The sequence below is a fragment of the Panthera tigris genome, chromosome C2, assembly GCF_018350195.1.
Source record: "Panthera tigris isolate Pti1 chromosome C2, P.tigris_Pti1_mat1.1, whole genome shotgun sequence".
Lineage (NCBI taxonomy): Eukaryota > Metazoa > Chordata > Mammalia > Carnivora > Felidae > Panthera > Panthera tigris.
Window position 1 is genome coordinate 116,398,953 of NC_056668.1, and position 24,452 is coordinate 116,423,404.

The 24,452-nt window shown below is 37.2% G+C and overlaps 1 protein-coding gene across 1 annotated transcript in view; it reads left to right on the forward strand.

Moving 5' to 3' along the window:
- Window positions 1-24,452, forward strand: part of PLSCR1 (phospholipid scramblase 1) — a 30,137-nt gene that overhangs the window by 1,799 nt on the left and 3,886 nt on the right. The window contains exons 2-7 of the mRNA XM_042956456.1: window positions 3,782-3,807; window positions 7,031-7,111; window positions 11,603-11,910; window positions 13,553-13,595; window positions 16,493-16,713; window positions 18,191-18,352. Coding sequence (XP_042812390.1) covers window positions 3,795-3,807; window positions 7,031-7,111; window positions 11,603-11,910; window positions 13,553-13,595; window positions 16,493-16,713; window positions 18,191-18,352 — 828 coding nt within the window. The 5' untranslated portion in view covers window positions 3,782-3,794. The remainder of the gene's footprint in view (window positions 1-3,781; window positions 3,808-7,030; window positions 7,112-11,602; window positions 11,911-13,552; window positions 13,596-16,492; window positions 16,714-18,190; window positions 18,353-24,452) is intronic.

The following is a 24,452-nucleotide window of genomic DNA, read 5'->3' on the forward strand; positions in this document are numbered from 1 at the left end:
CATAAGAGACTCAAATAGTGAGAACAAACAGGGTTGCTGAGGGGTGAGGGAGAGGGGAAAGTGAGTGATGGGCATTGAGGAGGGCACCTGTTGGGATGAGCACTGGGTGTTGTATGGAAACCAATTTGATAATAAATTATATTTAATATATTAAAAAAAAAACGAAAAGTGGCATGTAAAATTAGTGGCTGGGTCAGAGATTCAGCAGCGTTCCCATTAGTAAGGGAGCTGTTCTTTATGAACAAAAGGAGTGAAATCATACTGTGCACATATTGTTCAGTCAACAAGCAGCAGTTAAGTCTCTTGTCCTGGACAAGACAGGCCATATTCTGGTCTTTGAGAGCATAGAATGCAGGTAGAGAGACATTAAATGGGTACGAACTGTGTCCCATATACCTCTCTATCCTCATGTCTGATTATCTTTTTTTTTTTTTTTTTTTTTTTTTTTTTTTTTATAATCCACAAGTCTTTCATTTCCTTGAATGAGTCAAGCTCCCTGTAGCCACAGGACTTGTACAGTTCCCTCTGTGTATAATGCCTAACTACCTGTCTCAACCCCCAGCCCATGGCCTGGTGGATTTTAGACTACCTTTGGCTCTCAGATTCAAAGGAAGTTTAGGGATATAGATTTCTACCATTGTCATTAGAGCAGTAACGTTTTCCTAAAATAATTAAGAACATGTGTCTGCCTCTTGGGACTCAGAAAAATTTAAGTGGTTTGTTCTTAATTAAGAAGTAAATGTGGATAAAGAATCCAAATCTAGTTTATGCCTAGTTTATAGGCATAGTAGTCTTAGGAACTTCCAAAATTATGTATGCTTCCCTTGGGTTCCAGATTTTACATCAATAACTTTTTTGGAAAGCAATAAGATAGAAATTTCAGGACCCCAAGAGATAGATGGGTCAAGAATGTCACTGTCCTGTGAACTGTGGAACCATGACTGATGTCACCGGCATCATTTCTCCTTATTCCTGATGGAAGAGGTTTATCATTTTCAAATAGCCCAGAGCAGCAATGGGTCTTGATGAGGAAAACAAAGGCAAAAAAATGTAGTTTAAATTAAATCCCCTTACAGCTTGAAGCCCAGTGATACCAGAGACCTGCAGTCTGTAACATTCCGTAGGAATTTACGGCTGCCTTAAGGCCTTCATGTTTACATTCCATTAAAAACTAGAAGCAACCTTATCTTGACAGTAGCTAAATCTTCGTCCTGTAAGACCCTGATTTCAGCATACAGAAATTTCTTAGAAACTAACTTTATGTCCCCTCCTCCACAAACCTTCAAATACATTATCACTCCTCACAGTCACAGAGCAGCTCTTCTGCCCACAGATTCTGACCCTGTGCTTTAATAACATCATATTTTTGCACCAAACATGTCTCAGGAATTCTTTCTTAGCCATTTGCTTATGAACTCCACTTCAAATTGCATCAGGTCTTATGGTGTCTAATAGAATAATTTTTACCAGAGATGTACTTACTTGTATATAGTATATGATGTGTTAAATCTCAGAAATTCTCATTTAGCAGAGTTAGGGAGGAGTGTATAGTAATCAGATTATAATTTGAAACTATATATTTGTCTTGAAGTAATTAAGATTCCAGTGGTACAACATATATGACTTTCTTAGAGACTTTTTTTTAGTACAGGATGAATATGATGTTCTTTTTCTTGGAAAATTTTCTAGGATATTTTTCTTATTAAGAGTAGTGGAAGGCAGGGGTGTACCTGGCTGGCTCAGTTGGTAGAGCCTGTGACTCTTGATCTCAGGGTTGTGAGTTCAAGCCTCACATTGGGTGTGGAGCCTACTTAAAATAAATAAATTTAAAACAAAAAGAGTAGTGGAAAATATTATTTAAAAGTTATCATGTTAATTAATTAATGAAATCACCCAGGACTCAGCCTAGTCATTTCCAAAACTGAGTGACATTACCTCTTGTTAATAGACCCTTAAGTTTGAGAATATCAAAAGATCTTTAAAACAGCAAACAGGAGCGGACAGGGTGTTGTGGTATCATCTTTATTCCACAAGTGCTTTATTCTACCTGGCACACAGGTGACTACAACTGTCACTTAATATTTTGTACCAGAACTTATGACCTGCCACGTTTTGTGCTTGAGATATTATGTAACTGCAAAAATACTAAAACCTACAGCAAAGAGAGGACCCAGATTATGTTCTGCAGTAGTTCTGCCATTAGGGACTTATTCTCACACATGTGCCATTTTAAGACTCAAAATAATGTAACCAAATTGGAAAGAAAAGAGCAAATAGGGACAAATAAGCTCTGCTTTAGAGTCTGTTCAGTTTCACTTCCTGGGGTCTCTGGGGAGAGGTTTTGCCTTATGACTTAATTGCAATTAACAGGCATCAAGGGGGTTGGGATTAAAAGTGGAGAGATCAGGGGGAAAAGAATCAAGGAACTGGAAGGCAGAAGTGGTGAGGGAGCATAAGGCAAGCTGACAGGCTGCAACCCACCCCCACCCCGGGGGGAATCCCTGTGATACTCCTCAGGCACTCCTGGCTGCCCAAGAACAAAGGAAAGGGGAAAAAGAAATGGTTAACTGATAGAGATCATTGTGCCCAGTACCTGAGTCTCCCTCCCATCTATTTACAAATATTTTACAAATATCAATAGCCCAATCTCCAGAGACCGATGGACCTCGTTTCCTGGAGCCTCAGCATCACCCCTCCTTAGTGCTGTGGAAGACAAAAACAGAAGGAAATGGCAGATAGAACTAAATTTCCTTGTAACCTGCAGCCCATTGACAAATACTTGAGTCTGGCCTAGTAAACTGTTTCTCCAGGAAGTCCCTACTGTCTTAATGCTAATGCTTTCCTAGAGGGAAAACAACCTTAGCTTGACAACAGTTAGGCCTCCAGTATCCTGGGAGTCTTCTTTAGCATATGCAAATCTCACTGGAAACTTTCCCTGGACTTTACCACCCCCCCAACTCCCTATTATATAGCCAGTCTCTCCTCAAAGTCCCAGGGCAGCTCTTCCTGCCCACGGGTCCTGTCCCCGTGCTTTATTTAATAAAATCACCTTTTTGCACCAAAAACATCTCCAAGAGTTCTTTCTTGGCTGTCAGTTCCGGATCCCACGAACCCCACTGTCACCCCAAAAACCTCATCAGAAGTGCCGAGTACAATGGTTTTTTGGGGTTTTTTAATTATTATTTTGTATAGAAATAACCTAACACAAAGTTTTGGTTGGATTGTGATGGTGCTACAACTATGACAACCCCTGAGAGTGGATTTTCTGGCTAAAAGTATATCTTGTAACATAACAAAGAGTCAGGCCTTTTCAAATTTGCTGTTCAAGATGGGCAGAACTTATCCATAGAATCTGGAATCCAGAGATATTTGCATTAGTGTGGTCTGATAGCTAACCCATCTGTCTGTCCTCATGAACCTAGAGCCCAGCCTCCTTTGCGTAGACTGGAAGGCTTCAGTTTTTGACTTGGTTACAAGGTGGGGTCTTAGGTTTACAGCGTTTTCCTCTCAGCATTCTGCCTTATAGGACCTTCTCCCCGCCAAGGTTTGTGGAAAACGTCCACCATCCTGGGGTGACGCACAACTTCTTAAGTCATACTCAGAATTACATCAACAGGGGATGGGATCAAGACCAAAGGGTTTAAATAACCAGATTCTGGTAGGCTAGATGAATAGAGGAATATTCTATGTGTACGTATAGTTTCATAATATCTTGTTACAACAGTCATATTTGACCTATAAATTTGTAGACAATGTAGTAATATCAGGTCTTCTTTTTCAGAACTCTATAAATCATGGAAAAGCAAAGTAAGTAATTTAAGTGTTGACTTCCTTTTATAATGTTAAATCTGTTGTTAATATGTTCTTTGTCTTATATGATGTTGTATTCAGTTTCTGAAAGGATGTAATTTACTTTGTTTATGCTCCAGAACCCGAAGTCTAGGTCATTTTTTTTTTTTTTTTTTACTGTAAAGACAATGTACATATATATCCACTACTGCTAGTTTTTCCTGTAAAAATAAAACCTTAGATAAGCCTAAGGAATTTTAGTCTTACTGGGAAATATGTTATATAATTTATACTATATTCCATTGAGGTCAGTTTTCCCCTTTTTGTGTGCATTTTACATACATAAACATCATTCAACTCAAATTAACCAGATAATAAATCTAATATGTCAGATCATTGTAACAAAATCTTTGGATATATCCCTGCTATATATTTCCCAACATCCACACATGAACAGGTTTAATAAATACCAATGATTACGTTCTGGCTTTTTTCCTATCAAGAAAATTCTAAATAAGATGGATATCGACCAAGCATATAATAAAAGACTTTGTTTTTGTTTTTTTTAATCTAAAGTTCTGAAGAGAAAAGCAATGTATGTGGGGGAAAATATGAAAAAAAAAATCCTGTTTTATGAGAAGATTTACATTATCTGTTTACTTTTGTTTAGATACTGAAGACATGTTTATCTCTCACCATAATGTCAGCCTTACTAGCTGTATTAGATACTCTTTAGGACTAGAAACCTCAGCTTTCCTTCATGAAGCTTCATGATCTCTTAATGTTTGCTATATGAATTTAATTTTACTTACAAAACTCAAGCCTTCTTAAATGTAAATTGATACAGTATTACACTTTCTATCTGCTACAAGCATTAGGATGCTTCAGATCACCATAGAAAGATTCTTTTTGCCACGGTCATAGTCACCTTTTAACTCTTCATCTTCATATACATAATTGTTTGTATATCTGTGTGTATGTGCATAAATACGAATTAAATGTATACATGTATATAAATACATTAGAAGTAAAAAAATATCTTTATATTAATGTGACAGTCCTATGGTATCTATAAATTATTTTAAGTTCCATTTCACAAATGCAGAAATCCATTCATAATTCATATGATCTTTGGTATATTTGACCACTTGCTTATTTGCTTATTTTCCCTCTGTATGAATTCCTGCTGAAATTCCTAAAACCAGGATTAACACTCTGGAACCAAAACCCCAGAGATCATGAGCTTCTAATTTCTTGAATCTGTCAGCTCCTAGATATGTATATGTATTTACTATTGTTCAAACACTGGTACCTAGAGGTGCCAAAATGTGCCCTATCATTTAAGAGTAGGTATGTTAGTCAGACTTGCAGTGTTTTCCTTGAGATCTGTTAAGCGTGATCCGGTTGTTTCCAGCTCAGGTGGGGAGTGGCAGTGGTGGGCAAAGCCTTGAGAGCTAGAGAACTAGGAACTCGGCCACTCACTTGAAGCCAACAAACAAGGGAATGGTTGGGATGGAATGACTTTTGTGGTATTTGAGAGATCTGCAATCAGTCAGGGTACGTTGTGGCAACTGTTTAGGGAAAAGCCCTGATGAAAGTAGAGGGTTCTGTTACCGGAATATGCACCAGCTCTGTGGACTCCATTCTGCTGAAGTTACCATGAAGCTGATTGCGTGAAGGAGAAGGCTGGCTCACAACCCAGCTTTCCCGCTGAAACCACATGAGTTGAGTAGCCTTTGAAGGCCTCTGATAAAGAAGTGTGTAGACAATGTATCAGATGGAAAGTTTGACTAACTTTTTCTTCTGTATTGATGCCATGTGCTCATCATTCAATAAGAAACTATTTTGGGTTTATAGTTAGCAAGCCATAATGAGCCAGAGGAGGACATGGGACAAATGCAGTGTCCACTAGACCTTAAGTTCTATGAAGACAGGGCCAGGATAGCCTCAGAGCTTAGCTCAGAGGCAATACAGGAGATGGCCAACAAGTATTTATTGTCTGGCTGGGGCGGCTGCTAAACGAGTGACTAGGAAACACAAATATGAAGGACTAGGAGGTTCAACCATTTATACGTATATTAAGAATATTCAATGTTTAATGTATTTTATTGTTATTCAGTCAGTTATGATTTTATTGGGCAAAATCAGTCAGATACTAGGAAGTTCCTTATTGGGTATTCTTATTGGTATTGGATATTGTTGAATTCCTTATTGGGAATTCAACCTTATTGGGTAATTGCAGAGTAAGCATAAAAAGGATATTCAATATTGAAATATATGCACTATTTTAAATATTTTGAAAATAATTCTTTGGGACCCCTGGATGGCTCAGTCAGTTAAGCGTCCAACTCTCGATTTCAGCTCAGGTGATGATCTCATAGTTGTAAGGTCAAGCCCCCATGTTGGGCTCTGCGCTGGACTTTGTGCCTGCTTGATATTCTTGGTCTCCCTCTCCTCCCTCCCCTGCCCCTCCCCTGGTTGCACGAGTGCGCATGTGCTCTCCCTCTCAAAGATAAAAGGAAAAGGCTAATTGGTATAGCAATAACTAGGTATCTTTAAAAATCATCATACTATTTCCATCATCATCCCTATATCCAAGTAGTTTCATTTCTCTCTCTCTTCCTTTACAGTCTGTATGTGGTTCTAAAACACTTTTTTCCCCTAATACCAACATGGAATTAGGTATTAACACTTGGAACACTTCCAAATATGGAACACTCATCAGGCATGTTTGAAAGCTAGAAGTTCAGCCCCGGTAACTCAGCTGTCTCATTTTATCCAAAAAGGAATTTGTTTGAAACCGATGCTCCTGCCAATTAAGTCTGATAACAAACAGCTTTTGTTAAGTGAAGAAATCACTTTATTTTAGTACAGCACAAGATCATATAAAGATCATGTCAATGGAAATTATCTAAGGACAATGTATTTTTCTTTCTAATACATATTTATTTTTTTTATTTAAAAAAAATTTTTTTTTTTAACATTTATTTATTTTTGAGACAGAGAGAGACAGAGCATGAACAGGGGAGGGTCAGAGAGAGAGGGAGACACAGAATCTGAAACAGGCTCCGGGCTCCGAGCTGTCAGCACAGAGCCCCATGCGGGGCTCGAACTCACGGACCACGAGATCGTGACCTGAGCGAAGTCGGCCGCTCAACCGACTGAGCCACCCAGGCGCCCCTTATTTTTTCTAATATATATTTCATTAAACCAAATATGTTTACCTTTCCCTAAATTGCAGACGGACAAATGAATGCTCCTCACCCAGGAACGAATTTACCACCTGACTATCCCCCTCAATATCCTTCAGCAACACTCCAAGGTAAAACTTTTGTCTAAGAATAAAAATCCAAAAGTACTCAATTACTGATATTCCCCAAAGGGCGTATGTATGGGTGTGTGTCTGCCTTTGTTTGTGTATTTTAGTAGTGTCTTTTATTAAAAGTATAATAATGAAATTGGCAGCCTAGTTCTTGATTTTTTTTTTGTCTGACTATATATTATCATAAATAATATCATAAAAGTAATGTTTACTTATGCAGGATAGTAAAGATCTAGAGTTAACAAAAACAGTCCATTTACATGTAGCAAATAAAATAAAGTTTGCATCAAAATATACATTAGAAGTAAAATATTTGATCCTTCATCTGTTCTGAAAATTGTCATCACATAATCACATTTAGATTTATCCCTGGGTATTTTTGAGTCCTATATTAGCTGAGGGTAATCGTGTACAGTGAGAGTCACAGAAAAGACGTGAGTGCTTAAAACTGGAAGCTGTAGGTAATAAAAGTGTAGTGCTTGGGGGTCATTCTCATTTTCACTTTGTAACATATATGAAAGCTTTGCTTTTTGTACGCATGCTTAATCATGCCTTATATCTAAGAAAAGTAATCGAGTCCTATCACTACATTCTAGGGAGTACATTTTTCCCTTTGAACCAGTGATTGAAAGACCTCAGAGATTTTCATGTAGACAAATGCAGTTATCAAAATTACTAGAACTTCACTATATGGCAAAATTGATGGTGTACCCAGATTTGCAAGTAGTCAGGCTACTTCCTTCTTGAGAGACCGAGAGACCACTCTGGAGATTTAGGATCAAAAGGTATCCGGTTTGGGTAGATGGGTGTATCCATTTTGTATTCTACTCTGAGCGAATAACTCTGCTTGGGAACTCAATGGCCTGTTTAATTGTGTAGCCAAGAAACTTCCCAGCGGGGCCTGGATCACATCCAGGTGTTTGCCGTTAGAAGAATCTGAGCTAGAATATCTCTAAGGAGATGGTTCTCAAGGGTGCCTGCCCTTAAGTATTACGTGGAAGATTTTAAAACACTGTACCCGGGCACTGTCCCGGGACAATTAAAGCAGAAGCTCAGGTCACGGGACCCAGGGATTGGTAATTTTTTTAATTACCCAGTTAGTTGTAATGTGCAACCAGGGCTGAGAACCGCTGCCGTAAATTCTTATGGTGGTTGTTTGATGAATTATTAGCAAGCTGGAATATTCATCCAGGGCACTTGGAGAATGATTTAATCCACCCCACAGCTAGTTAAAATGAGGTGATACATAATTAAATTCAGTTATAATCAGACTTGAGAGTTTGTGAGAAAAATAGCCTAATTTTATTTCACAAGTCCAAGGCCATATATAGTGCAGGTCTTAATATGACAATGATGCTAACAATAGTGACAGTTTAAAATTGAGAGCTTACTGTGCATAATGTGAATAAACTCATTTAACTGTCAATCTTAGGAGGTAAATAGCATCATGTACCCAGTGTGCAAGTGGGAAAAAGGCAAAGAGAGGCTGTATCAGATTTCAAGTTCTGGCTTCTGCACTAAATGGCTGTGTGGTGGTTCATACAACTCGTTATACCTGCAAGTCTCAGTTCTTAGCTATAAAACAGGAATAACATTTTCTCATTCAGGTTAGCTTGGAGATTAAATGAGAGTATACGTAAAGCGCCTGGTATAATGATTTACAAATACTGAGTGACAGATATTTGCAATTATGTGAAGAATCTGTTAAATCAGTTAGACCTTATACAAATGAAAATATCCAAATTTCAGGTAATTCTATATGTTTAATCCGTTATTTTGGAAATAATCAACTATCCTCTCTCTCCAAGGGTCTTGAGAAGATTAAAATAATGCTAATGTGAACTCACATGTCCTCCTCATTGGCTTGCCTGTGGTCTGATCTTTGCACTGTAGCCAGTGATCTTTAAAAATGCCTATCTGTCCATATTACAGACAGTATTCAGTGTGTACATCATTGGTTTTTCATTGCTTTTAGGATAAAGGCCAAAAGGCTTAATTTGGTTCACCAGACAGGGCCTCCCCTGCCTTCTCTTTACCTGTCTATTAAGCCTGGCTCTCTGCTATTCAAGTCGACTTGGCTTTTTACAGATTATTAGGAACGCTGTATGTGTTACTATCCCAGGGCTTGTCTGTGGAACGTTTTTCTCCGTGCCCCTGGTCTTCTCTACTCCTTTGTATCCTTTAGATCTCAGCTCAAAGGCAGCCCTCAAGGAAACTGTCCCAACTCCTCCCTTTTCTTTCTCCCCATCCCATCACTTTCCTCTGGCATATAGTCATAAAAATCTGGTCCCTCCTTTCAAAGACCTTGTCTTCGATTCTAGTTAATCAGTTGATCATACTGGTGTTGTAGATCCCTACAGTAAAGGATAAAATATGAAGTTATCTTCCCCATTAGGCAGTGAGGGCATCTGCATTTCTTATTTTAAATCCCAGTGCTCAGCACTCCCACAAACTTTGTAAGATATAAATCAGATTATGGAACTCACTTGTCTGCTTAAAATCCTCAAAGGCCTGTCGATCACACTTGGAATCAAATCTAAGCTCCTTATTAATGGGCTCCCTAGATGAACTGTTTCTAGGTTTTCACTGACAACAGTTTCCACTCTTCCTCTCCCTTATGATGTTTCTCTCTGCCTCAAACATGCCAAATTCATTCCTGAAATCAGGGATTTTTGCATTTGGTTTTCCTTCCTCCCGCAACATTTCTTACCAGCTCTTTACACAAAGCTTTACCTTTCTCATATCTTAGATCTCAACAGAATTTTTTCTATCTGAAGTACCTAGTTGATACCTTTCCCTCTCTACCATGCATTTTCTCTGTGAGTTCAATCTGAAATCTTTTTAAAAAATTTATTTCCTCTCTCCCAAAAGTAGCCTGTAAACTCCCTGAGGGCAGGTTGCCTTGTTGAGAACTGAATCCTCTGATTCTAGAACAGAGCCACCCACATTATAGAACATCTGTAAATATTTATTTGTTGTGAGAAAGAATGAATTATAAAAACTATATTTAAAAGATACTAGTAGGAGGTTTAATCTCCTAAGAAATCTTTTTTTTTTAATTTTTTAAAAAATCTTTATTCACTTTTTGAGAGAGAGACAGAGCGCAAGCAGGGGAGGAACAGAGAGAGAGGGAGACACAAAATCCAAAGCAGGCTCCAGGCCCTGAGCTAGCACCACAGAGCCCGACGTGGGGCTCGAACTCACGAATCGTGAGATCACGACCTGAGCCGAAGTTGGACGCTCAACCGACTGAGCCACCTAGGTGCCCCAGAAATCTTTTTAATAGTGGATGTATCTTGCCATCAGTGTTTTTTTTTTTAAGTATTTATAAATTGTATAATCTAAGTATTAAATTTTACGTAGCCTTTTCTGTTAAAATATTATGGAACACATTCCTTTGAAATTGTATTCCATTGCTATGGATTACTATTCTGTGGACTATTCATATAAGCTTATGAAGCTTCATTGTAATTACAAATTCACATAGAATACAAAGTATACACTTAGTAAATTTATTCTTCTCCTGTGCTTATTAAATACTCAAGGCAAGTTTGCCTGTTGTAACTTTTTATCTTCCTTGGTTCTCCAACTGTATTTTCCAGAGTGCTGAGGGTGGTAAATTATGAAATTTAAATTTGTAACCTAACTATCAATAATGATTTCTTTTTTTTTTTTTTCTTTTTGCTTTTCATGTAGGAAGTCTTAGGATAGGAATGCACCATGGGGTAAAAGTTCAGGCAAATTGTTAACCCAGATAAGCATCTGGACAGTTCTGGAAATAAGGATGTGTCTTTACCTCTACGCCAGAGTTTCTCAACAGCAGCACTCTAATATTTTCAGATGGATAATTCTTCTTTTTCAGGATACTATTCTGGCATTTTAGGAAATATTTACCAGCTTCCCTGGCCTCTATCTACCAAATGCCAGTATCACTCTTCCCTCCAGCTATAAACAGCCAAAAATGTCTCCAGAGCTTGCCAAAAATTCCTTGAGGGGGCAAAACCACCCCCAGTTCTGTACATAAAGGAGGTACCATTTCTAACAATCATCTTTTTTAAATAAATTAATCTTTTTTTAAAAAAAATAGAGTGCTTTGGTTTTAGAAATGCTGACTCAAAGCCTTTATTTTGGGCCTTTTACTCTTTCTTGCCATCTTTCGTTTCTCTTAAGGCATTCCATAATCCTTATAAAGGTGACTCTAGACCATTGTTGATTTTCTGTCACTTTCTTATCTTTGCAACTGAGATTTGAATGGTGGGTAAGTCTTGGGCCAACTCTGTTCACAGCCCCAAACCCTGTAAGAGTGGATATGAAACTACAGATACTTCATTGAAAAATCACTGAAGGATAAAAACACAGAGTTTAAGCTTCGTAGAAACAAGATATCTGAGCTGCAATTTGAGTTTGTAGAGTTTTAGGAGTAATCCCAAAAGAGTTCATGTTTCCATTTTTCTGTGCAGTTACAAATTATTTCACTTGTTTTTATTTTAGGACCTCCAGGACATACTGGCTACCCTGGCCCCCAGGTTGGCTACCCTGGCCCCCAGGTTGGCTACCCTGGCCCCCAGGCTGGCTATCCTGGCCCCCAGGCTGGCTATCGTGGCCCCCAGGCTGGCTATCCTGGCCCCCAGGCTGGCTACTCAATTCCACCAGCTGGTTATTCAGGTGCTGGCCCAGTAGGGTTTCCTGTCCAACACCAGCCTGTGTATAATCAGCCAGGTGGACCTGCAGGGGTACCATGGATGCCAGCACCACCACCTCCATCAGGCTGTCCACCCGGATTGGAATATTTAAGTCAGGTAATTTCAAATAAATGAAATACTCATTATATTTTTTTTTATTTTTATTTTTTAATGTTTTTTTTAACGTTTATTTTTGAGACAGAGAGAGACAGAGCACGAACGGGGGAGGGTCAGAGAGAGAGGGAGACACAGAATCTGAAACAGGCTCCAGGCTCTGAGCAGTCAGCACAGAGCCCAATGCGGGGCTCGAAGTCACATACTGCGAGATCATGACCTGAGCCGAAGTCGGATGCTTAACCGACTGAGCCACCCAGGCGCCCCCACTCATTTTATTTTTTAATAAAACTGTGCTTATAGTTTACTTAATGAAATTAACAAATGACTAATTCACAAAAGTCTGAAATGGCAAAACATTTTTCCCTAACAAATTGCTATAATTCTTCTAGGTCAAGTTAACTTTTAAAGCAAAGTACAAATGTCTTAGGAAATTGTGTTTTCTATGATCTTGAATATAATCCATGGTAATGACCAATAGCAAACCTTTACTAAGCACTATTTTCCAGACTTTGTCCTTAAGTGTAACATATGTATTAACTTATTTAATCCTTTTAGAAACCTATAATATAGGTACTATTAATTACCATCATTTTACAGAAGAGGAACCTGAGGTCCAGAGAAATTATATAGTCAAAACACTAAGGAAGAGGGAATGACTTTTCGCTACTGTAATCTTGGTTCTGGATTTCACTCTCTTTAATCCCAACACCAAATAACATCCAAGGAGGTGGAAAGAAACATTAAACTAAATTTAGTGTTGAGTGTCAATAGTGGTACCAAAAAAAAAAAAAAAAAGTTCATATTTTGTGTATAACATGAGTCACTTTTTTATTATAATTAATGAAAGTGTATTTTATGATGCTTTGTGCTTTGAAAGAACCAATTTTATTAATGCCATCAGTAAGGGGGAAAAAATCCTGGATTATAATGTACTGCATGATACCATATCCCAGCGATGTGAGGGCTAGTATTGGTTTAGTGTTAGAAATCTGGTAGGTAGAATAGGAATATGAAATTCTATATGTCTAATCTATAAACAAGTATCCCTGTGGTAACCATCCAGTTTTCAGTAAATGAATTATCTCTCTTGTACTCTCTGTACTAATTTAGTTTCCCACAATGCACTTGGGCAGCAAGTATTGTAAGAACTCTTAGTAGTTCATACATTTTCCAAGAAATACCTTAAACATTTTTTTTAAATCAAGACCTTACAAAATATATAGAGGAAATTATTACCTGCTCCAAAGGATATCAAGCACACTTCTAAATTTTTTTTAGATTTGGACAGAAGCTCTTTAAATGAATAAAGAATCTTAATATCTCTTAAGCCTTTTCAAGAAGGAACTTTTTTTTTTTAATTTTTAGAGGGATTCCAGAGTAAGTCAGTTTTATTTGACCTGGATTTACCCACATTAATAGTGAACACATTCAATAGATTTTCAATTAAAGATATATTGACTTTAATTTTATACTTTTTTAGGTATAAAGTTATATTATTAAATATTGATAAATATTGATAAGTGATTATGTGCATTTCTTAAAATATAAAAACACTATTGTTAATTTAGTTGGCATGGAAAACATGGAAATATACTTACAGCTTTTTTTTTTTTTTTTTTTTTTTTTTTTTTTACTATAATAGATAGATCAGATACTGGTTCATCAGCAAATTGAGCTTCTGGAAGGTATGTATTCATTGTATTGATCATATTTCTAGAAAGAGAAGATATTTATGCAGATAAACGCATATCAACAACCACAAATGTAATGCTTTCACTGATGTGGAACAGTTAAATCTGGTTGCTTACAAATGTCTCTCTTCTTCATGATAACAAAATGATGACAATTATCAGTAGCTCATTTCTGGAAATTAGGAGTCAACTAGTAAAATACTGTTACTCTGACAATCTGTCCTCATGATACAGACCTTACCTTAGAAGGAAACCAAACAAAACTTACTTTTGCTCCCCCTGCTCTTTAGAAATCACTCCAGTGATTCTGTCATTTTACATGACTTTCATCACTTCAGCTGTTTTTTCCCCAGTCTGTGATGTTTTTGAGATTGACACAGAGTCACGTGCAGTAGTTCAGTTACCTCAGTACATTTCTAAAGCAAGTAAACTTCTTCAGTTTGGATGGGTATATTTTGGAAAATTGTATTCCTGCCTTGGGTTTGCAAGGCTTCTGTTGGAGTGTTGGAGGATGCTGACCAGCAAGCCTGGAGGCTTGGCTTCTTAGAACAGCACTCCTGCTCCTGTGAATGGGACCTAACCTCAATAAATATCTCCTTGGGTACAGCACTCCTGAGATGCAAGATAAACTTAAGCTGTTAGATGTTTCAGGACTCTTGCCAGGGGAAAGAGAACTGGATGGATTCATGAACCCGTGTCTTTCTTCTAGATATAAAGAGTCTAATGAACATTTGGCTAGTTTTTAGAATATGTCTGTTAAGTCCTTCTTCACCTCTCTGCAAAGTCCCTTTCTGCTGGTAGAAATATAACATGAATTGTAAAAGCAGAGTAATAGATTTGGTTAGAATATACAGTTGTTGCCTATTTTATTTAAATTGCTTATAATGCACATTGTTAGATACTTATATTGTTCTTGTTTTGCTAGTGTGTATATACTAAGCTTTCTCTAGAAAGGAGTTCTTTGTTGTTTGATAACTTGTGCCCTGAATTTTGTAATGCTTTATCTTAAGAAATTTGTTTTTGAGGTTATGACATCAAAACAAAACAGATACTGTACATTATATAGCACTCCATTTATAGTTTTTAAATGTGTTAGTTTTATATATATTTGTGAAATTTGTATGTGTTAATCATGAAATGTAAATAAAGTAAGCTCCAAATTTAGTAGTTACTAATTCTTCTCTTTTTTAAGAGATGTCTTTAATTGTCCTGTTTTCTTGTCTCAATGAAAGTGTGTATTGTAACATTATGACAATATAAAGAGATATAAAGCTTAGGAGCCTCTGGGTGGTTCATTCCATTAAGCATTGGACTCTTGATCTCTGCTCAGGTCATGATCTCACAGTGAATTCGAGCCCCACATTGATTGGGCTTTGCACTGACAGTGCAGAACCTGCTTGGACTTCTCTCTCTCCTCTCTCTCTGCCCCTCCCCCAGTCTTGCATGCATGCACCCTCCCTCTCTCTCTCAAAACTAAACAAAAATTTAAAGAGCGATGAAGATTAATCCGTTTATTTTTAGCATCTGAGTCTATGACAGGCACTTAAATAGTTCCCATTTCAGAACTTTATAAACAATGATAGCCATAGAATTCTTTTGTTTTATTCTCATTTTTTGAGTAACTTAGAGATTGTATAAACTCATTGATCTCATTTCATAGATGAACAAGCTGAAGAATTTTGAGATTAAGCTACTTAGTAAAACACTTAGATAACTGAATTCCATGTTATGAATCAGTTTATTTTTTTTCTCGCATAACATTTAACTGGCAGGTCAAGGGTGTTTTTTACAAAGGAAGAGTCCAGAGCCTGTCTGAGCCAGAGCAAAGGGACTGAAGGGAGGTCAAGATGATGGAATTTATGAAGGATATCTCTATCTGACTAAAAGTCAATCACTCAGATATTAGAGAGTGATTTTTGTCTCTCTATATATCTTCTAATCGTTATTTTCGTGGCTTCTGACCTGCTATGACCCATGTTAACAAGAATTATAGACAAGCAAGACCATTAATTGTTCCTTCCTGGCTCTAAGCAAGGAGAGGTTTGCAATGTGTGGTTCTGTATGGGAAGCCCATTGGTAAGATACCACTTGAGCGTCCGCATCCAGCATACTTCTGTTTCCCTGTGAAGACATTAGCCCCCTCTGAGGTACAGAGCTCACTTAGGCTGCCACTGGTCTAGACATCCTGTGAGTGGCAACCTTGGTTGCCAAGCACCTCTTCCCCTTGTCGAATATTCATCTCCCACTTCTGAACAACTACCGCTAAGCTAAACAAGGGTCCTCTGGGCCCAATGTGATGTTCTAATTTACCTTCCATTTTCACCCTCTCCCTTCCTACATGTATGCATTAAGAGCAAGCTCTCTCATCACTTTCCCTCATACAGTGCAAAAAAAGATAAGCCATGCATAGGGTGTGTGTGTATACATAAATATATAATCTCAAACCAATTAATTTGATAAAATATATCATAGAGGATAAACATAGCAACCATCTCATATTCCCCTACATAACTGAATGTAAGAAAACTATAGCAAACAGATGGATATTTTGTTCATACGCCTAGCACAACTATTATCTCCTACAGCATTGCTCCATCCCTTAGGAGCAGTCTGTCTTTCTGGAAGAAGTCTATGCAATTAGGAACATGTGAGTTGTTTTCTTTCCCATGTTTCACATACAGATGCTTAATTTCTATTCCTTAATAAACTCTCCTTTCCCTTTCCCTTTCTTCCTCTGTCTAGATCATCGCTAAACACCTTTCCTTTTCTTTCTCCCTGTTTTACTAGAAGTATAATCCAAAAATGGTGTAACTACATATTGTAGGATCTTAGGATAGATCCAAATTCTTTTTATATAATGGTCATAATGGTTCCCTCTTTTATGTTTTTAGTCATAACAGGTTTTGAAACTAATAACAAATATGAAATTAAAAACAGCTTTGGACAGAAGATTTACTTTGCAGTAGAGGATACAGACTGCTGTACCCGGAATTGCTGTGGGGCTTCTCGGCCTTTTACCATGAGGATTATTGATAATATGGGCCAAGAAGTTATAACTCTGGAGAGACCACTAAGGTGTGACAGCTGTTGTTGCCCTTGCTGCCTTCAGGAGGTCCGTGAGCAATTACCAGAGTGATTTGTAAAGTAGTTCAGAAAGAATTTTTACCCTCTCATTGAACTTACGTAATCAAAAGAGATTTAAAGGACAGTTGGTCCATAAGGTCTTGGTTTATACTTGAAAGTGAATTATTCAAGAAGAAAGGCAGGTGAAAAACAATTGAGCAGTTAGCCCCATGTTGCATGAGTAGTGTGTCTCATGGGGTTGTGATCAGAGATCTCAGAGACCAGTCTTGTTGATCTTCATGGAGAGTTGAGAAGGTAGGGCACCTTGGACAAGTCCCTTACCTAAAATGAACATGAAAGGCCTGGCCAAAGCCAAAGCAAGGACACTATAGAAAAATATCCCAAAATATCTTAAGTGTGTTCATCTCACAATTTTGGCCAACCTACGTAAGAAACAAACTTAGGAGGAGCCCTCCCTGAAAAATACCAATGCCTGTGTTTTTATGAATCCCTAAAAAAGTTAATGCGTTTGAGTTGCCTATAAGGGGCGTATACTCGTTGTGAGTACCTACCTCCAGAAAGACCAAGTGTCTGTTTCATATTACTTGGCAGCCCAATGATGGAGAATGTGGATCTCAGGGGAGATGCCGGGGCACAGAGACTTTACAGGGATGTGGGGTTTTGCTTGTGTCCCCGTTGGCTTGAGACCAGCTCTGCTGGGGTCTCTCAGTCATTCCATACAGGTACCTGTGCCAGCGTGAAAGACAGAGTGACAAGCACATGAATATTTGAAGTCTAATACTGTACCTATTTTAAGAAGATAATCGAAGTTGTTCATACTGAATTATTTTTTTCTCCATGTCCTTTAGGTTAGATAGAGTAATATTTATCCATAGGAATCTCTGAGGAAATACTGAGAAATTGATGGGATATGCTCTACAGTATAAATAGTACATTAACATGTATTATACTATTTGATGGTAAAAAACGGACCTAGGAAGTCATCATTTACTGATGAGCACACTGAGGCCCTTTCAAGGTCACCTCCCTAGTAGCAGAGCCAAGACTCCAAGCCTCATTTTCTTTCCATTTTGGCGCCATTGCTATTCATATTTGAAAATTGCACCACTGATCAGACCCATGTTCCTACATCTAAACCACCATTCTTTTTTAAAGTTTAAGAAAAGAGTTCCTTAACAATTTGGACATTTTTCATAAATGGGGAGATTAAAAATGTACGAGACCAGTAAAGCAAAGCTTAGGAGTGGAGGCTATACGTGTAGCCTCCTCAAGTTTATATCTCATCTTTTCCACTTTGTAGTTGGGAATCTTGATACAGGTTCATTAACTTCTCTTCCTCAGTTCCTTTCTCTATACATAGGGATGATAGTACCAACCCTGCAGGGATGTGTTATGAATTAAGTGGTGCTTTAAACAGTGTCTGACACTTAGAAAGTATTCAATAAATGAGTTATTACCAGGCATCATAATTATTATGATTTATATATATTCTTTTGCCTTTGTAGATTGAAGTCCATGCTCCTCCTGGTGTACCTGTAGGTTATGTTACTCAGACCTGGCATCCATGCCTGCCAAGGTTTACAATTCAAAATGAGAGGAGAGAGGATGTACTAAAAATTATTGGTCCATGTGTCGTGTGCAGCTGTTGTGCAGATGTTGATTTTGAGGTAAGAGATGTGATAACATTTATAGGTCTTGCTTTCCTCATATAAGAATAATATAATTTGGGAGGATGTTATAAATACATTAAATTTGTGTATCCTGATATTTCAAGAGGAAGTCAGTGTGCTTATATATTTAACTTTGGTCAGAGAGGTGATTTTTGCTCTGATTACGCATCAGTGTTGACTATACTAAATGGAAAAAAGAGAAGCAGAGCTTCTTAGTCAAATAAATAAATATATGCAAAACATCCAACGTTTGACCATGGTAGTTTCTATATGCAGGCTCCATATGTTATGCATTTAAGATAAAATGTTAACCTTGTGGGGCGCCTGGGTGGCTCAGTTGGTTGGGCATCCAACCTCAGCTCAGGTCATGAGCTCACTGTGTGTGAGTTTGAGCCCCACATCAGGCTCTGGGCTGACAGCTCAGAGCCTGGAGCCTGCTTCGGATTCTGTGTCTCCCTCTCTCTCTGCATCTTCCCTGTTCACACTCTGTCTCTCAAAAATAAATAAACATTAAAAAAAAATGCTAACCTTGTCATCTAGATCTGAGTGCCAAAGCATATGAATCCTTCCCTAGTCTGAAATACAGGTTTCCAGTGCTCTAGACCCTTCTTCAGAAGTTCTGACATCTTTGAGTTCCTACAAAATGCTCACGATACAGAGAGAGTTTTAAGAAAGATAGTGTAAAACATACTTCCCAATTATGTCTTTCCTTCTCCTTTTATTAAATTAGATCACTATAAACCACATGATAATCTATGTATCTATTACATGGAGGAATTTCGTTACAGCAGTTGTCCAATAGATGTCCTAGCCTTGTAGCCCAAATTAATGTAGTTGCAAATGTTTAAAAATAGGGAGATTTTTGGGGCGCCTGGGTGGTTCAGTCAGTTAAGCGGCCAATTTCGGCTCAGGTCATGATCTTGCGGTCCGTGAGTTCGAGCCCCACGTCAGGCTCTGTGCTGACAGCTCAGAGCCTGGAGCCTGTTTCAGATTCTGTGTCTCCCTCTCTCTGACCCTCCCCTGTTCATGCTCTGTCTCTGATTCAAAAATAAATAAAGGTTAAAAAAAATTTTTAATAGGGAGATTTTTATAATTTAATCTTGCTCTCGTGATTCTCATGGAAAATCAAAATATGTTAAGCTACACCAACATTTTTCCACAAGAGGGGCAAAAATCTAAAACTGAGGAGGGCTGCCCCTTTGTGATAAGATATATGAAATCTGCCACTGTCCCCTGGCTTCTGAAAGTTTGCCACTGTCCAGCTTCATTCTTTTATATTATCTGCCTGGCTTCCCTAGTCATATGATTTTCAATTCCTCTGTTAGACCCTACTTGTATAAAAGTGAATCCTTCCCTTTACTGACTTCAGAATAGAATGAGAAAGACTGGCAGTTTTGAGGAAACACATGTGATACAGTAGAGACTTTATGAAGACTCTTACAAAACCATATACATAGTGTAGGGGGGATATATACCATGCATGTGTAAAGACTTTATAGGTTTTTGTATAACAATAGTTCTCTATGTAGGGGTTATCATTCCTATGAATGAGCCAGAGGACTGAGAGGTAATTTTTCTTTCAGGGAATATTACAGAATTTTTGCTGACATATTTGTAGAAAGTAAGTGAAAATACTGGTGCAACAAATCAAGCTGGACTGTGAAACTTTTATATTTAATGCTAAGGAATTTAGAAACTAACCAGCAGCCCTTCTCAGTGGATGCCTTAAACCATCTGTTACATATAATAAATTAACTACTCTCCTGTGCATCTAGGGTGGCATTAACTATGTAACATCTTTGAGGGGATTGAGAAAATAGTCCCTTGAATCATTTTCTATAAGCTAGGTAATGGAAAGTTTGAAAGCAGGAATTATCAGTATGAGGAGCCACTATGAAACATGGACTCCATCATAGTGTTAATGTCATGGATACTTAGAGTAGGAAAGAGGTAATGGCCTGAACACAGCAGGAGCAGGAGCCATGCTAAAGGAAGAAATAATTAAGAGACATTTCACAAGTGTACCAAGGGGAAACTGATTCATGGATTTGATGTCAATTGAGCATGAAAGAAAATTTGGAGAGGATTCTGATGTAATATTATTCCAATAACTGAGAAGAAGGAGATTATTTTTAAAAAGGACAGGAGAATCTGAAAACAAACCAAATAGAAATTCCATAAATAAGAACACTCATGGATGAAACCTCATTGGGAAGGTTGAGCTGAAAATTAGATACAGGTGAAGAGGGAATTAATGAACTGGACAATCTATAGGAGGAAAATAAATAGGAGAGGTGAAAAGATAAAAATTTGAAGGGATGGGGAGACTGGGTGGCTCAGTTGGTTAAGCATTCAACTTTGGCTCAGGTCATGATCTCATGGTTAGTGGGTTAGTGAGTTCGAACCCCACATCAAGCTCTCTCCCTCTCTCCTCTCTGCTCTGATTCTCTGCCTCCCTCTCTCTCTCTCTCTGCCCCTTGCCCCTCTCAAAACTAAATTAAAACAAAAAAATTTTTGAAGGGACCAAAAAAAATTGAACGTATGTGAAAGCTAGAATAAACTACTCTTGCATATGCCAAAGAGGAGTCACAGAAAAAGAATACAGAAAATGTACTGAGATGATATCCAAAGAGATAAATGGATACGAATTCTGTAGACTAGATGCCATGGATTTTCAGAATCAAAAAGTGCAAGGAGTTATGGGTAAGAAAAAGAAATGACACCCAGAGACAACTTAGATAAAATGTAAACTTAGACTAAAAAGGAAATCTAAAATCAGCAAGTGGGAGGGGGGGAAGGTTATCTCAAATATGTAATTCCCTGACAATTAGGGATTATGAACATTTTACTGGCTATTTGTGTTTGTTCTCTTTGAATTGTCTATTCATATCCATTGCCTGTATTTTTACTGGGTTGTTTACTTTTTTCTTATCAATTAATAAATGTAATTTGTGTGTTGAAGACATTGATCCTGCATCTGTCCTCTGATCTTAGTTTCCACAAATCAACCCTTTCTTTGTGGAACTTATTATATACATTTATTTATTTTATGTCACATATAGTCACATATATCTATTTTAGTATCTTCTGATTCTCCTGTCTTGATTATGAAGTTACCCCCAACTTTCTATTTTATTTATCCCTCTTTTAAATCTTTTTATACTTAAATCTTTAACTCATAAAGAGTTAATTGTATTTATACAAGATTGAACATTTTTTTCTTTCAGGTGACTAGAGAACTATGTCACCATGATTTATTAAGTAAAGTATTCATTCCTTACTGAATTGAAATACATTACATTAAATTCCCACAAGTAATGGGATGTATTTTAGATTTGTCTCTGTTTCATTGATCTTATTATCTGTTCCTTCAAGTGCCTTATGATTCAATTATGGTAACTTAATGCTGCATTATATATCTAGTCCTAGCCAAACAGCCACTTGTTATTCTTCTTTATCATAGGTTTTTGCTATTATCAGATTTTTCCTTTCCTATGAATAGTAAGGCAATTTTTCAGAAGATAGAATCCTACTATTATATTAAATTTGTATTCAGTTTTTTTTAATTAGCATATTTGATGCTAAACCTCTCTCATCCCAGAAGTGTTAGGTCTTTTTATTCATTCATATCTAATTTTATATTCTTCATAAGATCATATGGGTTTCTTTATATAGAACTTTACCCTTTTTTAAAAAAATTTTTTAATGTTTATTTTTGAGAGAGAGACAGTGTGAGCAGGGGAGGGACAGAGAGAGAGGGAAACATAGAATCCGAAGCAGGCTCCAGGCTGTGAGTTGTCAGCACAGAGCCCAAGGTGATCATGACCTGAGCTGAAGTCTGATGCTTAACCGACTGAGCCACCCAGGTGCCCAAACTTCCGTCTTTTTTTTATGTTAACATTTTCCTAAGTAATTTATAGGCATTATCACTACTAAGCAGGAATGTATATGTTAGGTTCTTGTTGTTAATATTAAAAAAGACTACTTTTTTTGTTTACCTTTTATCCAGTCTTCTGATTGGATTCTCATATTTAACTTCAAGAAACATTTTTGCTCAGGTGCCTGGGTGGCTCAGTCAGTCAAGTCACCATCTTGTGGTTCACAAGTTCGAGTCCCACATCAGGCTCAGAGCCTGGAGCCTGCTTTGGATTCTGTGTCTCCCTCTCTCTCTCTGCCCCTTTCCGCTCATACTCTATCTCTCTCTCAAAAATAAATAAAACACTAAGTTTTTTTTTAATTAAAAAAAAGAAGCATTTTTGCTTATTTACACTTGATTTTTCTAGATACAAAATCACAGAGTAAATGAAATCATTTTTGCTCTTCTCATATTTACCAATTAGCTCCTTTTCTTTTCCAATCTACTTCACAGCAAAACTGAATAATAATGCCAATTGTGTGAATACCTATCAAGCTGATGACTTCAATTGAAATAGCAAATGTTTCATAATTTAGAAAGACATTGGCTACTGTTTTTCATAGTGATTTTCTATTACTATTTACCTAGATCAGGAATCCGCAAACTTTTTAAAATAAGAGATAGAAAACATTTTAGACTTTATGGGCCATATGGTCATTGTGTGCAACTATTCAAATCTGCCATTGTAGCATGAAGATAATCACAGACGATACATGAATACTGTGTATAACTATGTCCTAATACAGCTTTTTACAAAAACAGTGGGCAGGCTAGATTTGTCCCACTGACCATTGTTTGCTCACCCTGACCTAGATTTTTATTAAGAATTGATACTTAACTTTCTAAAAGCAGGGTATCACAATGGTCTTGACTACAGACTCTGAAACAGAGTGTCTGGGTTTGAAAACCTCCCCATGTCTTCTTATCAGTGTGAACTTGGACAAATTCCTTGACCTCTGTCTGGCTCAGTTTTTTCATATGAAAACTGTTTAATAATACATGTATCTTATAAAGATATGAAGAAAAAAATTACCTAATACTTATAAAGCATTTGTATGTTATACATATACTAAATATTCTATAAATGCTTAATTAGCAAGTAAATAAAATACTTTTTCAGTGTCTGATACACTAAGTTTTGAAATCTATGATTTTCTAGTATTATACAATTTATTATAGTATATTCTTTTGATACTTACCTGAGGTCTATGTGCTACTGTTCAATTTGAATTTTTTGCATTTATATTTATATTATAAGATGAACCTATAGATCTATTTTTAGAATACCTCTATCAAGTTTTGCTTCATAGGTATATAATACTAGTTCGTTATTTTGAGAAGTTGCAGCCATTTCATTATATAGATTTTCCATTTTTAAATATCTAAATTTAGGTAAAAATTATCTGATCCTATTGACTTTTCATTTGTAAATCATTCCCATTTCTGAGCCTTTTCATAAAAAAATTATATGTTCTACTTCTTATGTAAACTTTTAAATTTCTTGCTCTAGGAATATAAAGGAGAAATGTCAATATTAGTTAAGTCCAGTGGCAGGACTGTGATGGTTGCTATTTTATCTTTTGTATATTTCATTTAAAAAACACTTGAGAAATTAAATTTAACAATACATGTAAGGTTTCATTATAGCTTCAAATGCTGATGACAGTTAGTAGTGTATACAACAGGTAGGCAAGAGGGATTTCTGTTAGTCTGTTGAGCCACAATAGTGTTGCATGACAAATAACCCCTAAAGCTCTGTGGCTTAAAACAGTGGTATGTATTTTCATGCTTATGGACCTGCAGGGCAACTTTGTCTTAGGGACTCCATCCAACTCTGCTAGTTGGCTCTGATTTGGGCTGGAAATTGGCCTCAGGTCTATACCAGATATATTCATTCTGCAGCTGTAGCAAATGCAGCTACCTGGATCATGCATTTCTAGTGGCTGATCACTGGGGAGCAAGAGCCAAGCCAAACCATTTAGCCACGTTGAAGCCCTCTTCTCTTGTCACATCTGCTAACATTCCATTGGTTAAGCAAGTCACATGGCCAAGCCTAACTATCAGTGTGCAGGGATATATACTGGGCCTACAGTTGTCGGGGGGAGGGTAGTGCATGAATATTTGCTGAGCGGTAATCACAGTTTATCACAGTTTATCACAGTTATCATATTAGATGTTTGT